We start from the raw sequence: 16,721 nt of genomic DNA, 5'->3' as shown, positions 1-16,721 counted from the left end.
CATACTTCTGTAGGTGGAGTTAGGCGTGCGAGGTGCCATTTTGTTATTTGCCTAAGGTAGCAAAATGTTACAGGGCTGGCCCAAAACTAGGAATGGAGCGCAAAATAAGTGTATTGAAATAGAAAATGTCTAAAACAGCCATAGCTTTGAGAGCTGTATTTACAAAACATCCTTGAAGGTCGTAAGCATTTACACGGTGTAAAAGAAAAAAATTCTTCTTGTTTCAGGTTGAGGTGGTAGAGGGGGTAGCTGGGGAAGAAGACCACCATGATGAGCAAGAAGAACATGGCGAGGAAAATGCTGAGGCAGAAGGGCAGCATGATGAGCATGATGAAGATGGTATGATACGTGGACATGTTTATTAGTCATTTTAAGACATGCACAGGGCTGGATCCAGAATAAGTCCTCTGTACCTCAGTGAGTCCTATTTCCTCTCACTTTGGTCCCATTGAAGGTGGTGATGGCTGACATTCTACATTTATTTCAGTGGGACCTAAGTGTGGCTTAGTTTGGATGCAACCTGTAGGTTTTGCCATACGCAAGGAACTGTAAGTTGTACCTTCTTTGGTTTGATTAGAAACGAAACAGAAAGCTACTGCAACCCCCTATTCCATTCTAACTTGTAGTGCTATACGTGTTGGTAATTGTGCATTAGTAATATTGGTATCAAAAACAGCAAGCTTGTGAGATAAATGTATGGCTTTCTGCGGTTGAATTAAGCAGTAGTTAATGTACTACTGGAGTGCCTTAATCTTCTCAACAGTTGAGCAGTGGGAGAGCTTAAAATGAAAGATAGCTTTGTGAAGAATCTGAAATATTGTATCATGCAGACCACTGTGTTAACATAATTCTATAAATTTGTTATTAGGAAGTGATATGGAGTTGGATCTTCTAGCAGCAGCAGAAACTGAGAGTGATAGTGAGAGTAACCATAGCAACCAGGACAATGCCAGTGGGCGCAGAAGTGTTGTCACTGCAGCTACAGCAGGATCAGAAGCAGGTAATATTCTTTTTATCAGCCTTCATTTTTATGTATTTTTTTGTGGGGGGACACACACAACATATTGCTGTACATTATTAAAAGAATTTAAATGTGTCCCCTAGTCTGAGAGAGGTTGATGGGCAAACCTTGAAGTCTACAAGTTGCTTATTTTTTAAGTTACCTTGACTGTTCTGTAGGATAAAATCAGAAATGTTTAACTATTGTTGTTGTTGTTAATAGAACTCTTCACCATAAGGTCCTAGGGTGGATTACAGCAACAAAAACAATTTACAACAAAATAAAATCAAGCCGCAACTGTCAGGTTAATAATGTTGTTATGCTTGCAGCCTGAGGGATGTGTAAAGGTGGGGTTGCATCTGCAGCTCTGTCTTTTAAAAACACGTTGAAAAAACGCAAGGTAGGAAAATATTTGTGTGCTTCTTAAAAAGTTTTTCTTACTTTGTAGGAGCTGAGTGCCACAGTATACTTTGGATTTCTGGCCTAATAAATAAAGCTCACCCTGCTCTCTTATCAGTGACCCTTATAGTATATCTTTCCCCCTCAGGTGCCAGCAGTGTTCCAGCATTTTTTTCTGAGGATGACTCTCAGTCCAATGACACCAGTGATTCAGATAGCAGCAGCAGCCAGAGTGATGATATAGAGCAAGAGACCTTTATGCTAGACGAGCCTCTGGAGCGAACAACAAACAGCTCTCATGCCAATGGTGCTGCCCAGGCACCCCGCTCAATGCAGTGGGCTGTACGTAACACCCAGAATCAGAGGACTACTAGCACTGCTCCATCTAGTACCTCTGCTCCAGCAGGTATTATAAAAATGATTTTATTTATTTTATTTTTTACCCCACTGGGCCTTTCTTTTTTCTTATTTCCTACCCAGTGAACTGATTTTTGATTTTGATTTTTCTTGATCAGAAGGGGTACAAGTAATTTATGTGCATCTTCTCATAAGCTGCTGTGAAGTGCTTTGTTAATTTAAGAATCATTTATGGACTGGATAGGATCAAATATTGATCATCTGCTTTGTGCTAATACTGGAGCTCACTTCTGTTTAGCTGTTGACGTCCCCTGAATGTGTTTCTTTCTACTTTTAGCAAGTTCAGCAGGCTTGATTTATATTGATCCATCAAACCTGCGTCGAAGTGGCACCATCAGCACAAGTGCGGCAGCGGCAGCAGCAGCTCTTGAGGCTAGCAATGCTAGCAGCTATTTAACATCAGCAAGCAGTTTGGCGAGAGCATATAGCATTGTGATCCGACAAATATCTGATCTGATGGGCCTCATTCCCAAATACAATCACCTGGTGTACTCTCAGATCCCAGCTGCCGTGAAGCTGACGTACCAGGATGCAGTGAATTTGCAGGTAAAGTGCAACAAAGATATGCCAATTTTCGTGTTTAAATTTTGTCTTTAATGCAAAATCTGGCTTCCACCTTTAAATTCCTTGGTATAGTCACAGTAAATAACTACTGTTTCATGCTTATTATCATTCTTCTGCCCCCCCTATATTGGCCACCAGGAAGGGAAATTTCTCCCCTCCTCCAGACCCTAAAACTGGTGGATGTGGAACTAAGTAAAGGTAACAGTTGAATCTGAAATTTAGGGGAATCGAAGAACAAAGTGGATACATTGTGTAATTGGTTCAATGGGGTATGGTTCAGAACTTGTCTGAATTTTTTATGTTTGTGCGTATGTATACAAAATGTTGATCACATTTGATTTAGAACTACGTTGAGGAAAAACTGATACCCACGTGGAATTGGATGGTGAGCATTATGGACTCCACCGAAGCTCAGTTGCGCTATGGTTCTGCCCTTGCCTCTGCTGGAGACCCAGGGCACCCAAACCACCCACTTCATGCATCACAGAACTCAACCAGGAGGGAGAGGATGACAGCACGAGAAGAAGCTAGCTTAAGAACTTTGGAGGGCAGAAGGTATGCAAATGTACCTTAATAGTTGTATGTTGGTTTCCCCCCCTAAGTAACCACAAGCCAAAAATTTAGTGCAGTTGTCCACACTGATATGTAGCCCTTGGAGGGTTGGCTGACCAAAAGATTAGCCACCCCTGGTCTAAAATGCAATACTTCCGTGTCCCAAAACAATTTGTTTTGTTTTTTATCATTACAGGCGTGCTACACTGCTTAGTGCTCGTCAGGGGATGATGTCGGCAAGGGGGGACTTCCTAAATTATGCCCTCTCCTTGATGCGTTCTCACAACGATGAGCATTCTGATGTTCTTCCAGTTTTGGATGTCTGCTCATTGAAACATGTAGCGTATGTTTTTCAAGCTCTCATTTATTGGATTAAAGCAATGAACCAGCAGACTACCTTGGATACACCTCAGCTGGAACGGAAGAGGTACGGAAGCCAATTACTCAATGGAAATATAGCTAGACTGTGCACGGGCATTGGTGTCCCCTTTGATTCATAACACTAATGCATGTGTCTTGTTCTTATATATGTAGCATATGCAGTAGATAAGTATATATGTATAGCTGAAGATGATTTATTTCTGGTAGTCAAGTATTGCGATACCTGGAATTTAGCTATTGCTGCTGAAATATTGGTTTGGTTATGAGAATTGACTAGAAATATGGACATTTTCAGTTTTGGCATCTGCAAAATGAAGGAGGGAACGTTATGGACCCTCAGTACCAAACCAGAAAGGTGGTCTAGAATGATACATTGGTCAGAGCAATAGTATTGATGGTCACATGCCTCCATTCCTCTCCCAGGATATATTCATAGCTCTTTGACGAAACCAAAGTTCAGGCACTCAAGCTCTTTCAACAGGAAACAACAATTTAACAATGTACCGAGAAACACAATAATTTCATAGAAGCCAATTTACAAGGACCCACATACCAATCCTATTATTTCTCTTTTGTCTTTCAAAGTATTTTTTGAAAGGCAAGTGAAGCATTCATCATAATCATAAACACACTATTCTCCCAATTATCCTTTTCTTAGGAAATGAATGTTGTTGCTTTGGGTGCTTCAATTTGTTTTTAAAATAGTGGAAGGATTTAAATATATTCAGCTTTTTGGATTTAAACTACCCTTTTCAATTTGTTGAAAGGTGTTACACACAATGATACAGATAAATATGTTTGGCACTAAGCCTTCACTTGCATTTATAGTTAGAACATTACATTATAAAAATATGAGTACACTTTACATGTAGGTCTTAATTTTCCAAATACTCATTATACAAAATTTCATTTATCCAGACCAGACAATAAGAATTTGTACTCTAACCTCATTACATGAACATCTGAATCAGATACCCGAGCAGCGGAACCTCTGTGTATACAAATATCTGAGAATTGCCTCTTTTAAACCTGCCAATTTACTGAGCTCAGGCTCTTTATTGGATTTCTTTCCTTAGTCACAGCTTTGTGGGGTGGGGTGGGGTGGGATGGCGCCTCTGCCTGCAGCTCCGGTCAGCAGCTGGACGTGGACGACCCTTCTCAAATGAAGCTGTGACTGAGGAAATAGGAGCACAATAAGAACCCTGATCTTGGTGAAAATGGCAGCTTTACAGGAAGTAATTCAGGATGGAGGGGCAAGCAGTAGGCCAGCAAGCCGTGGGAACGCGTTGGGATTTCCCCCATAGGAATCAATGGAAATCATAAGCTTTTTATGCAAACACTCACTTAATGAACGATTTCTAAGGAAAGCGGGACCTGCATGTGTATGGTATAGCTGTAGGACTGTATAGCTGATACAATATTTTTAATAATTTTTCTTGTGTAGCACTAGTTGTAAATTTTAGTACTACTACGTGCCATCTAAAATAACCTGTCATTCACTTTTTTTTTAAGGACCCGGGAACTTTTGGAACTTGGTCTTGACAATGAAGATTCAGAGCATGAAAATGATGATGACACAAATCAAAGTTAGTACTTGTACAGTTTGGGGTTGTGGGGAGCTGGATAGAGACTTGATCATATCTCTGGATCTTGGGTTTAAATGATTCACGGACATTGATAATTGTTCAAGCACAATAAAATTGATAAAAATGAAGTCCTAGCTGGTTTTTTTCAGGGGTCAGTTGTAGGACCTATTTCAGTGCCAGGGTTCAGTGCCTTTGAAAATGTTCATAGTGTCTCTTCTGCCACTGAATAACTTACCTAGTCATCTTCTGGGGTTTATGGTAGTGATGGGTACACCTGCACCAATTCATCTTGTATTCCTAGTGTGGTTTTTAAAAGAATCTTCCAAAAAGTCCTAACGTTAGGACACCTGGATGAGCTCCCCACTGTCCCTCTCTGCTTGTTCCTATGCTCTCCTTTCCCAGACTTAACTTTGTGAAGCTAGGAAATAAGGGCTTGTGGCAGTAGCAATACCATTTTAAGATGTAGGCATTCACATGGACTGCCCTTCCTTTGTAGACGCTGGAAAATGGAATTTCTAGTGGGCTGAGTTTAGAAGGCTTTAGAAACTCACTTTTTCAGTCTAGCCAGCACAGGTTTATGTGGGTACTAGGAACCTGTATTGCCACCCTTCTCTACTTTTTGCTTCTCCCCTGAAAGTAGGGTGGAAAATTCCAGTAGCTTAGTTGCAAAAAAGTGATTGTGTTGTTGGATGTGGGCACCTGAGAGAGAGAGAGAGAGAGACTGAAAAAAGAAGACAAATTGTCTGCAGAACTGCAGTCTGAATAGAAATCCAATGAGTAATCTGACAAGTTCAGCTTTGAAGTATTTGAAAAGAATAAAGGAACTGGCTGCAATCACCGTTACGATGCCGAAGTTTCCTTCGGGAGGAATGGAAGTGAAAGAGGGGAAAGCAACAAGATTGGAGGAAGATAGAAAGATAAATGACAAGGAAGAGAAGTAAATGGTAGAAAAGAGGGGAGATTAAAAAATAGACAGGGAGTCATAGTAATATTTTAAAAGGGAAGAGTAGTTGAATGCTGTTCCTTGTTTTTATATAGCATTTTAAACTTGCAAAAGTATTATGGGTGTTATTTTGTTGGAAGCTGCCCAGAGTGGCTGGGTCAATTCAGTCAGTTGGGGAGCATATAAATAATAAATCACAATTAGTATTTTTAATAATTTCGAAAAAATATAAGCTAATGATCAAGAAGCAGACAAAAGTGGAAGCAGACAAAAGTGGAACTTCTGATATTTTGTCCTAAAAAACTGGAGAAGTGTTATCAGCATAAAGTAACAGAGCAAATCTGTATCAAATAATCACTGTTATATTGTAATGATTTGTTTTAACTGGACACTTTTCAGGTGCTACACTTAATGACAAAGATGATGACTCCCTTCCAGCTGAAACAGGCCAAAATCATCCATTCTTCCGACGATCAGATTCCATGACATTCCTTGGCTGTATTCCGCCCAACCCTTTTGAAGTTCCTCTAGCAGAGGCCATTCCACTAGCAGACCAGCCACATCTGTTACAGGTAATATTAACTGAGAAAGCTTAAATTGCTTGATTCCTAAGCTGCACACACAATTTAATACTCCAGGCACATTAGCCATTGTTAAACAATTGTGAGCAGATTGTAAATCAGCCACAACTTCTGCTAATACATGCAGTCGGAAGTTCAGTCCCTTATTGTCCAATATGTCAATATTGTTTTTGTTAAGATACAGTACACTATTCCAATTTCTGTCTTTCCAAACAACAGCTTTTTTTGCTTTGCTTAGTTCCCCCGCACCCATTACAAAGCAAGCTAACTACCCAAGTGCCTTAATCAGTCTTGTTCTAATGTTAGTGAAGCAAAATATTCCTTAAGATTAAACCCTGTAATAGTCATTTGGAGTGCCGTTCCTGGGCCTGGGTAGCTAATTTGCTCAGATGCAGGACAGGAATTGATACAGCCAGTAGTTTTTTGGCATGTTACTCTTCCTCAAAGCATGGTGGCATGTGAGGAAGAAAAGAAATTCTCACTGTAGAGAAGAGATGCATGGATCAGCTGCTTACGTTGTGATCAGGAAAGTTGCATCTGCATCAGTGTTGGCTCACATGTAAATTACCTCTGGGTTTTTTTCAGCCAAATGCTAGAAAAGAAGATTTGTTTGGTCGGCCAAGTCAGGGTCTATATTCATCCTCTGCCAATAGTGGAAAGTGTTTAATGGAAGTGACTGTGGATAGAAACTGTCTTGAGGTATGAATTTATTGTGATACATGTTACAAATTCATAACATTGCTTCTTTCCCTCTCCGTTCGTCCACTTTCTCTTTTCACTCTTATTTTGCTAAAAAAATGAGAGCAAGTCTATATATCCATATTTCTTTATCCACTACTCTCAATTCCCTTCCAGGCCTGCTAAGGACTTTACCTTGCCTTAAAGAGCTACAAGATTACCATAGTATTCATTTCAGACTCTGGAAATGCAATTGCAGTGGCTGGAAGGCGGGCCTTACCCAAATGCAATTGCTGCCTGCTCCTCTAGTGAGCGGTCAGATAGATATTAACTCTTTCTCCAAGTGGGAATGCATAGAAGTTGTTTTAAAAAAAAGCTCGTTAGATTTTTTTTGATGGATGCATCCACAATGGATATTTCCAAATGTTCATGGCTATTGGTGTGTATGCAAAGTTAAATTTGGAAGAGAAAAGGCCTGCTCCCATAGAATATTAGATCTGAAAATTCCACATTGCTATTTTAGAGAGCTTCTCATCTCAGTCTATAATACTATGTATAATATATTATCAGCTTGGATATTTTTAGGGCTTGCTTTGTTTCAGTGGAGAGATCCATGAATAAAAATGAACATTGATCCCACTGATTTCTATAGGACCAGTCAAGTTAATCCAGACTCTGACTCAGCTAGTATTAGACTTTAGGTTCTTGCACTATAGTGACCTTGTTTGCATGTCATGATGACAAGAGTTAATGGTTCACTATGGATGCGTTAAGCTGGGCTGTAGCATTATGTCTGAACCAGTGACGGGGGTTTGTTTTGCTCCAAACAAACCATGATCTGTAGGCAAAGTTTGGTCTTGATTTACAGATTGCATTTGGTTGAGTGAAACAAACCAGAGTCCCTGGTTGGGACATAATGCCAGGTTTGTTTCTCCTGCTTGTTGTTGGGGCAGAGCGAAGAAGCCAAGATCAGCTCTTTCATGATAAAGTTGACGATGGTTAATGATGATATGCAGACTGTACCAAAATAGTATTGCAGACGAGTCTAGAGCATGAAAATACCCTGCGGTGTTTTACAAACCTGTTTCAATGCCCTTTCGTTTAGGTTCTTCCAACCAAAATGTCTTACGCAGCAAATTTAAAAAATGTAATGAGCATGCAGAATCGGCAGAAGAAGGAAGAAGAACAAAATGTGCCATCTGAAGAATCGGAGAGTTCTAAGCCAGGCCCTTCAGCTCATGATCTTGCAGCACAGCTGAAAAGCAGTTTACTGGCAGAGATTGGACTGACTGAAAGTGAAGGTCCACCTCTGACATCCTTCAGGTACCATTACTTACGAAACAACACCTTTACTTTTACTCCTTTGTGCTCAGTGCTGCATAGCCAGGAGTGTTAGTTGCCACAAATGACTGCTTGGGATAGGCAACAGCAGCAGGAAAGAGAGAGAGGAAATGGCTGTGTTGTGAACGCAGGGTTTCCATCTTAGTTCTTATTCAATTTTTGCAATTACCGTTGCTGCTTGGTATTTGCATTGTTTTCGCGAGTGCCACTTTTCTTTGTACGTTACCTTGCTATTTAATTCATGTGCTTGTGATCAAGGTAATCCTTGATGGAAACTGCAGAGAGATTGTCACTTGACTCTTCCTGCTAGAAACTTTGAGTTGTTTGGCAGCAACTGAACACAACATAATCCTAATTTTAACTTGCTTAGTATATAAAAGTAATCTCTGTTCTCCTGGTTCTTTTTAAATTTTTGTCTGCCAGGCCACAGTGCAGTTTTATGGGGATGGTTATTTCTCATGATATGCTGCTTGGACGTTGGCGGCTTTCCCTAGAGTTATTTGGAAGAGTGTTCATGGAAGATGTAGGAGCGGAACCAGGATCGGTAAGTATCTTCTTGAATGAAGACAGCTAGATTGTTTTGTAGGCCTTTCCTTTTACTAATACATTGTTTCTCTTTGTAGATTTTGACTGAATTAGGTGGGTTTGAAGTAAAAGAATCTAAATTCCGCCGAGAAATGGAAAAACTGAGAAACCAACAATCTAGAGATTTAACACTAGAGGTAAGAAGTTTTAGTGTTATCTTTTTGAGTTTAGCTAGATTTAAAAGATGAACAGTTGTGGTTATCCTGTTGCTCTTGCAATTACTTACCTCAGTAAATTAGGATGTAAAATGGTGGCCCAGCCATCACTGTGTATGCTGCAGCTGAAGGATGTTTTTGGGTGCTAGTGTGGCTGTAGATCGTATTTTCATTCTTTAGCTTGTCTGTTCTTTACCGTGTTCTCCTAATGTGTTTTCTAGGTTGATCGGGATAGAGATCTTCTAATTCAGCAGACGATGAGGCAGCTCAACAATCATTTTGGTCGCCGATGTGCTACAACTCCAATGGCTGTCCACAGGGTAAAGGTCACGTTTAAGGATGAGCCAGGAGAAGGCAGTGGTGTAGCAAGAAGCTTTTACACTGCCATTGCACAAGCTTTTTTGTCAAACGAGAAGCTGCCAAATCTGGACTGTATTCAGAATGCCAACAAAGGGACACATACAAGTAAGTATATTGTAATAAATGTGTTATGTATAACATTGAAGACTTGGAACAGTGAAGCAGGACGAGGGGCAAGAAATTATGCAGGGTTCTGCATTATCCTCAGGCTTTCAAATCATTACGAGGGGTACATCTGCTTATTTAACAGTAAATCTGAGGATCCTGAATATTGCACTCAAGTCTGTGCACTTAAGGTGGTTACAATACACACAGTTCTGATGGGGGGGAATCTGTATTCTCCATCAATCCTTCATTTAAACATAGTGTAGAACATTTTAGCATGAAATAAAGATGCCTGCAGATCACTAAGAGAACATTGGGTGGGTGTGTGGGTGGGAACAGGAAGAATTGTCAGACTGCCAGAATTCTTGCTTGGTTCCATATTATTTCCATAGAATACAAGATAACAGATTCCTGCCTTGAGTCTATATGCTAAACTTCATCAAAGGGGAGTCAACCGAAGAAAGGAAAAGTAACAGGCAGGACTAAACAGGGGAAAGCAAATGGATATTATTTTAGTTACATGTATTTGGCTTGTTTTTTTAAGGCTTCAGCCAGTGAAGGGTTACATTTTAACTTTGTTTCCTTCAAATATTTTAAGGTAAACTTCCAATATTGTGTGGTGGTAGAAAAGAACTTGATGAACAAGCCTGATTTATATATGTCTTTAAATCTTAATTTGGAATTGTGATTCCAGGCTAAATTTTGTGTTCTTCTCCCTCAGCCTTGGTTTCCACAGTTCCATGATCTTTCATAGTATTTGTAAGTGAGCATTGTTTACAAACCATAAGTATGTCTTGCCCCTTTAAGGTCTCATGCAGAGATTACGAAACAGAGGGGAAAGGGATCGGGAAAGGGAGCGCGAAAGAGAAATGAGGAGGAACAGCAGCGGCTTGCGAACTGGTTCTAGGAGAGACAGGGATAGGTAAGTAGCTTTCTTTTGAAGTTAACTTCAAATCAGGAGACGATTTGGAATAATAAACTGCTCGTTCTCACCAGGAATTTCATTGAAAGGCAGAAAATAAATCTCTAAATTAGCTGCTCCTCAGAAACAGGGACTCAAAAGTGAGCAAAAGAATTAACTAGGATGCGCCTGCCACTTTACTGGGACACAAAACTAAAGGTGGGGAAGGATGGGTTTAGCGCATCCTTCCCCACCATCCTTCCCCACCAGGAGCATACCCTGTAGTGCATATAATGTGGACCTTTCGGAGAGCAAAGACAATTTCTGATGAATTGCTGTTGTTTTTAAGGGACTTTAGAAGGCAGCTCTCCATTGATACCAGGCCTTTTCGACCTGCATCAGAAGGGAATCCTAGTGATGACCCCGATCCTCTTCCAGCACATCGGCAGGCCCTGGGTGAAAGACTTTATCCCCGTGTACAAGCAATGCAACCTGTAAGGCTAATCTTCTCTTCTGTCTACTGTGGCAAAAATCATTCTTGTTTCTTAATATGTACTGTATTCCACTTAAAAATTGGGTGTGTCTACACATACTTGACATGTTGGTGAATAGCGAATAAGCTGAAGAATACAAAGAGTTTTGCCTTAGACCTGCAATCCTTTGTAGTTGTAGGGCCCCATTAAGGATCCTGTACTCTCCTAGGCATAGGCCTTCAAGATGGATTCCGGTGGAGCAGCAGCTAAATATGCAACAGGATCCATACCCAGAGCTTCCGCCTCCCTTTAAATAAATGCAAAAGCCCATAAGCACCAGTTACAGCAGGGGGCTGAATCTAGGGCAGCTGAAGTTTCCCGAATCTGTAATTTCCACGCAGATGGAGAAGACTAGGGAAAAAATGGAATATAAGATATTAATTTCTCGTTTCCAGGCATTTGCAAGCAAGATCACTGGCATGCTGTTGGAATTGTCTCCTGCTCAGCTGCTTCTGTTGCTCGCCAGTGAAGATTCCCTTCGAGCGAGAGTGGATGAAGCTATGGAACTCATTATTGCGCATGGAAGGTAAACTAACGTTAGGGATAAATCCTTAAGGGAAAACTTTTTCAGATTGCGCCTGGCTTTGAGCTGTCACAGGGGAAAATTTGAATTAGATCTTTTGTACATTGTAGCTCCTCTACAGAATTCCTGTGGTTTTGTACTTGTTTTTCTTTGTTTTCCCACTGGAAAACTATTCGTTGCATATTCAGAATATTGAGAAAGGAAGACAGATCATTTAGCAGCTAGAAAAATTCATCTGTGCCTGCTTTTCATATTTCTTGAAGGACAAAAAGAGTGATTTATTTTACTAAATTACAATAACATTTAAATTGAATTTTAAAGCATGACATTGACTCTGGTTAAATATTTTTCTTTCATTGTGTTCAAAAGGGAAAATGGAGCTGACAGTATCCTAGACCTTGGCTTGTTGGATTCTTCAGATAAAGTACAAGTAAGACATCTGTTTTAACCGTGCCTTTATTAGTTTACTATTATGTGCATGGAATATGTTGGACTGTTTGCAAGAGGGAAAGATTCCTTCAGTCTAGTACTGTGGTGATGAAACTAAATTTTATTTAAACCTTTCCCTTTAACTAAGTGTGCAATTCCATTAACTTTACCATTTGTTTAATTAATTCCCGTTTTTTACTTGGATGTGGTTTTGACAGACAACTTGTAACAGTGAGGAATATTTCAGTCTTCATTAGTGTGCAGAAAAAACACCCCTTTTTTACTTCTCTTTTTTTAAAAAAAGGAAAACAGAAAACGTCATGGTTCCAGTCGCAGTGTGGTAGACATGGAATTAGATGATACAGATGATGGCGATGACAATGCACCACTGTTCTATCAACCTGGAAAGCGTGGCTTTTATACACCGAGGCCTGGCAAAAATACAGAAGCCAGACTAAATTGTTTCAGAAATATTGGCAGGTAAAATATTCTCTAGATTTGTGTGCATCGCTTTGTGTGAAAAATACCAGAATGTGTATAAAAGTAACGGTCACGAAAAGACGAAAGATTTTGCAATTCAGCACCAGGTTTACAATGATTTCAACTAGACTTTGAAAATATACCGTATTTTTCTGTGTATAAGACGCCCCCTATTATGGGGGACTCCAAATTAAGAAAACACCCCTCAGCACTACCCGTGTATAAGATGAGCCCCAATTTCAAACCTAATTTTTTTGTTAAAAAAACCTAGTCTTATACACGGAAAAATACGGTAATTGATCTTATTTGCTTGGGTGCTCTTCTTTTGACTTGCTTTCTTCATCACTTTTTTTTTAAAAAAACCTCCTTGTTCTGATATGTTTTTTTCTTCAGAATTCTAGGTTTATGCTTGCTACAGAATGAACTTTGCCCCATCACGTTAAATCGACATGTAATAAAAGTTCTTCTTGGCAGAAAGGTAAACTTGCATATAAATCGTAATAATAGTTAATTATAGGGCTGCAGTGTTATTTGATTAAAATTGTGGTGCTTGGTTTAAAATGTAGAGCTTGGTTAATTGGATATTGCCGCTATGTCACTCAACCTTCCATTTAAAGCTGTGATTCTTCCTCCCTCTGCTGTGTACTTTTTCCACTAGAAAATGGGAGCTCCCTCCAGAGTTCCATGTTCAGGCTTCTTTGAGCATTAGGAAATTGTTCTTTGTAGCCACCTACAGGGCCCCTCAGGAAAAACTGTGATGTGCAAACCTATTTCAAAGGGTGTTTCAGATTGTTAACCTTTCTTAACCACTGGCGTAAGTTTGAACGGAGACATAGGCCCAGATCAGACATGGCATAACGTGAGAGAAATCAGTGTGCCCTCCCTCTTGCCCTCCCTCTCTTATGGTGCCCTCTAGGCTTATCCTGATATTGTGGCTTGTATTCAAAAAAAATTCCTGGCATGCACATAAGTAGTAACTGTAATTTAGAGCAACCCAGGAAACCAGTGCCAAGATTAGGTGTGCAAGGAGGGAGGAATGTTATATCTGAACTAGGCACATTTGTTTCCTTATGAAAGAACAGAAGATTTGGACATAACGCTTCTCCTGACTAACTTGCTTGGTACGGCCACAATATTTGTAAAGCTTTTTGAAGTTCTTAGCAGCAAAACTGCTCAGTAGAGTAGCTGTCTTGGTGAGCTGACGAAAAACCTAAAAGTGATGTTTTACATGTGCATTTTATTTTCAGGTTAACTGGCATGATTTTGCTTTTTTCGATCCGGTAATGTATGAGAGTTTGCGGCAACTTATCCTCGCTTCCCAAAGTACAGATGCTGATGCAGTTTTTGCAGCAATGGACTTAGCATTTGCAATAGACCTATGCAAAGAGGAAGGTGGAGGACAGGTAAACAGCAGTTACACCGTTACTCGGACCATTCACCCCTTTTTGCTATTAACTGAAAATAGATGGATGCTTCTGTAATATTAGTGGCCAGTTTAACAAAACATATGGCTGAGGAAAATTCCCCTTGGAATATGTTTCCATTATGTGTAAGTATTGTATTGTAAGTATTTTAAGAAGTTGGATTTTTTTTATATATTAAAAAAACCACACCCTTCTGTTTCACAATATTTTCCTAGGTTGAACTTATCTCCAATGGTGTAAATATACCAGTCACTCCTCAAAACGTTTATGAATATGTCCGAAAATACGCAGAGCACAGAATGTTAGTAGTTGCAGAACAACCTCTACATGTAAGTAGTACGGTTGAAAGGCATTGGCTTATTTTGATGTTTTCTTACCCACATTTGATAATTTGCATAGAACTGTGTCTTTGAATTGATACATCACAATTTCTGCGCAGTCTCTGAAACTGAGCAAACAATGGTTGCCAGGAAGGTTTCTACTGCTCACCTGCAGGCTTGTAAGGCCCCTGTGAAATTTACAAATAGCACAGGAAGTGCCGCTCTTCCTTGTGATTTGAGTGTGAGCATATTATTCTTCAGGCTCTGCTCTTCTAGTTTCTCCCCTTCTGGAGGAAGGAGGCCAGATGTTTGTTTTTTCTGGCTGTCACTTCTGACAGCTGGTGCAAATTGACTTTTTAGTTTGGCCATTCAATCAGGAAAAAGAGAAGTAGACATTTTGTAAATGAGATGAAAAACGTATCTCACTTGATGTTTGTGATTATAATAACTTTCTGGGTGGTGAAGGTGCTGCCTCATTGGCCGGTGATTCCCATGCAGAAGTAAACACAAGCCATGTCATGAGGAACAAATGAGACCCCTGCTATAACTCAACATGCTAGAAATTGGGTGTCTGCAAATGTTGGCTGACCTTAATAGCCAGGCCAAAGCTTGTAAACACCAAGGGTTGGAGCCAATGTTAGTAATACTTAGAATAGACCCATGGAAATTAAGGGGCATTGCTTGCTTATGTCCAGCAGCTTCAGTGCTCTTGAGTAGAACTTTGTTTGCTGCAACACCAAGATTCTGCCTCTCCTCTTGTTCCTGACTTTGCTCTGTCTCTCTACATGAGGCCATGTAAAGTTCTCAGTTCTCCTCCACAACTCAGAAAGCCCAGTACAACCCTGTCGCCAGGGTTCTTCCGAGCGTAGGGCTCCCTTCATGATGCTTGCCAGAGGACAATAGCTCACTTGCCATGACAAACAGATTTATCTGATAGTCGTTGGTTCTTTCCGTCTAGTTGTGCAGTAACCAGCCAATACGCAGTTCCTGGTAGTGTTTAAATTAAAATTATTGTGGCTTTTTCAGGCAATGAGGAAAGGTCTGCTGGATGTACTTCCAAAGAATTCATTAGAAGACTTGACAGCAGAAGATTTCAGGCTTCTCGTAAATGGCTGTGGTGAAGTTAATGTGCAAATGCTAATCAGCTTTACGTCCTTCAATGATGAATCAGGTATGAAATTCTTTGTGTAATCTTTTAGTCGTGCAGCAGTAATATTGCTCTAGACTGCTTCCTCCCCCTGCATATTGGTTAGACAAATGCAATGTTTCCTGAAGCATGCAGACTATGGGGGAAATTCAGTGTGAGCAACCATTTGTGTTTGCCTGATGGAATGATCTCCCCTCTCATCCTGCCACATGCTGATCTAGGGGTTCTTCCGGCCCTCCAGAATAGGTTTTGGGGGACTGAAGAGGGAGAGAAAGCCCTGTTGCCCTAGTGGGAATCCTTGCTCAGAGTGCTAGCAGAATGGGTTGGTTGCATCCAGCCCTGTGTCTCTCCATTGTATTTGTAGATTTTTGCAGATCTACAAAAATCACAGTGCAGATGGCTCATCCATTTCTCCTTCACACCAGTCTCTTAATATAAACTATTACTTGCATACTAAAAGTAGTCTAGTGAAACCATGTCCTTGGATCCCTCTGTCTGCTCTTATTGGCATTTTAATTCACAGTTGGTTGTTGCTATTTGCACAACCAGAGTATTTCCATTAAGTCCACTATCTGATATCCACAACTAAATGTTATTCTCTGCCTGCTCTTCTGTTAATTTATTTCATTTTTGAACAGGAGAAAACGCTGAAAAGCTTTTGCAGTTCAAACGTTGGTTTTGGTCCATAGTTGAGAAGATGAGTATGACTGAAAGGCAAGATCTAGTAAGTATTCTTTCTTTTGGTCAACATATGGGATTTGTTAATCCTTGTTGGTACTAGATGACTCCACATTGGGGAGAAAAACAAGTTTCTTATTTTAACTACCCCAGTATGGTATCATTTCCTCCTGGGCCCAAAGAGCAAGTTCAGTCACTCACTCAGAAGTTTGGGATTTGGAGTCTCTTCAAGATTGGTTCCCCCTGGTACATTTCCCACCTCTTTTGAAACTGAGGGGGGAGTATCAAAATCAGGCTACAATATAATACAGAGTCTGCCATAAAAAAAGAAAATCAGTAACATTTCCCCTTGGGCATTAGTTCTGATTTCAACATTTGAGTTTTTTAAAAGACTGGACAATGAGAATCTCGAGTAGATTACTTTTAGTTACTCTCATAAAATTAATAATGAGATTGTCATTTTCTGAAATGCTTCACATTCGTTATTTGAGCATTGTAGGTTTCTGTTACTGATTATTAACCAATTCAAGCTCTGTGTTAATTATTTTCTCTACCATAGAACTCCATTATTTGTAGAAAAACAAAGAATCAAAGATGGTGCTGACAGATAACATCTTAAATATTGTTTGAATCTACAGG

At 40.0% G+C, this 16,721-nt stretch overlaps 1 protein-coding gene across 19 annotated transcripts in view; it reads left to right on the top strand.

The window, feature by feature from the left end:
* The window catches only part of UBR5 (ubiquitin protein ligase E3 component n-recognin 5), a 67,070-nt gene that overhangs the window by 48,774 nt on the left and 1,575 nt on the right, over window positions 1-16,721 (top strand). For 15 of the 19 annotated variants that reach the window (XM_083623555.1, XM_083623545.1, XM_083623561.1 and 12 more), the window contains 23 exons: window positions 228-339; window positions 869-1,000; window positions 1,548-1,805; window positions 2,094-2,362; window positions 2,724-2,935; window positions 3,129-3,359; window positions 4,826-4,899; window positions 6,242-6,414; window positions 7,009-7,122; window positions 8,207-8,424; window positions 8,866-8,986; window positions 9,066-9,164; window positions 9,404-9,647; window positions 10,455-10,569; window positions 10,898-11,042; window positions 11,477-11,607; window positions 11,974-12,034; window positions 12,338-12,513; window positions 12,907-12,991; window positions 13,761-13,916; window positions 14,153-14,266; window positions 15,284-15,428; window positions 16,043-16,128. In XM_083623555.1, the coding sequence (XP_083479681.1) occupies window positions 228-339; window positions 869-1,000; window positions 1,548-1,805; window positions 2,094-2,362; window positions 2,724-2,935; window positions 3,129-3,359; window positions 4,826-4,899; window positions 6,242-6,414; window positions 7,009-7,122; window positions 8,207-8,424; window positions 8,866-8,986; window positions 9,066-9,164; window positions 9,404-9,647; window positions 10,455-10,569; window positions 10,898-11,042; window positions 11,477-11,607; window positions 11,974-12,034; window positions 12,338-12,513; window positions 12,907-12,991; window positions 13,761-13,916; window positions 14,153-14,266; window positions 15,284-15,428; window positions 16,043-16,128 (3,471 nt within the window). The remainder of the gene's footprint in view (window positions 1-227; window positions 340-868; window positions 1,001-1,547; window positions 1,806-2,093; window positions 2,363-2,723; window positions 2,936-3,128; window positions 3,360-4,825; window positions 4,900-6,241; window positions 6,415-7,008; window positions 7,123-8,206; window positions 8,425-8,865; window positions 8,987-9,065; window positions 9,165-9,403; window positions 9,648-10,454; window positions 10,570-10,897; window positions 11,043-11,476; window positions 11,608-11,973; window positions 12,035-12,337; window positions 12,514-12,906; window positions 12,992-13,760; window positions 13,917-14,152; window positions 14,267-15,283; window positions 15,429-16,042; window positions 16,129-16,721) is intronic. The other 4 variants (XM_083623559.1, XM_083623546.1, XM_083623558.1 and 1 more) reach the window with 1 other exon arrangement.

The sequence above is a fragment of the Podarcis filfolensis genome (genome assembly GCF_964270895.1).
Source record: "Podarcis filfolensis genome assembly, chromosome: 7".
Lineage (NCBI taxonomy): Eukaryota > Metazoa > Chordata > Lepidosauria > Squamata > Lacertidae > Podarcis > Podarcis filfolensis.
The sequence above is the reverse complement of the archived record's forward strand: the minus strand, read 5'-3'. Positions and strand labels throughout refer to the sequence as shown.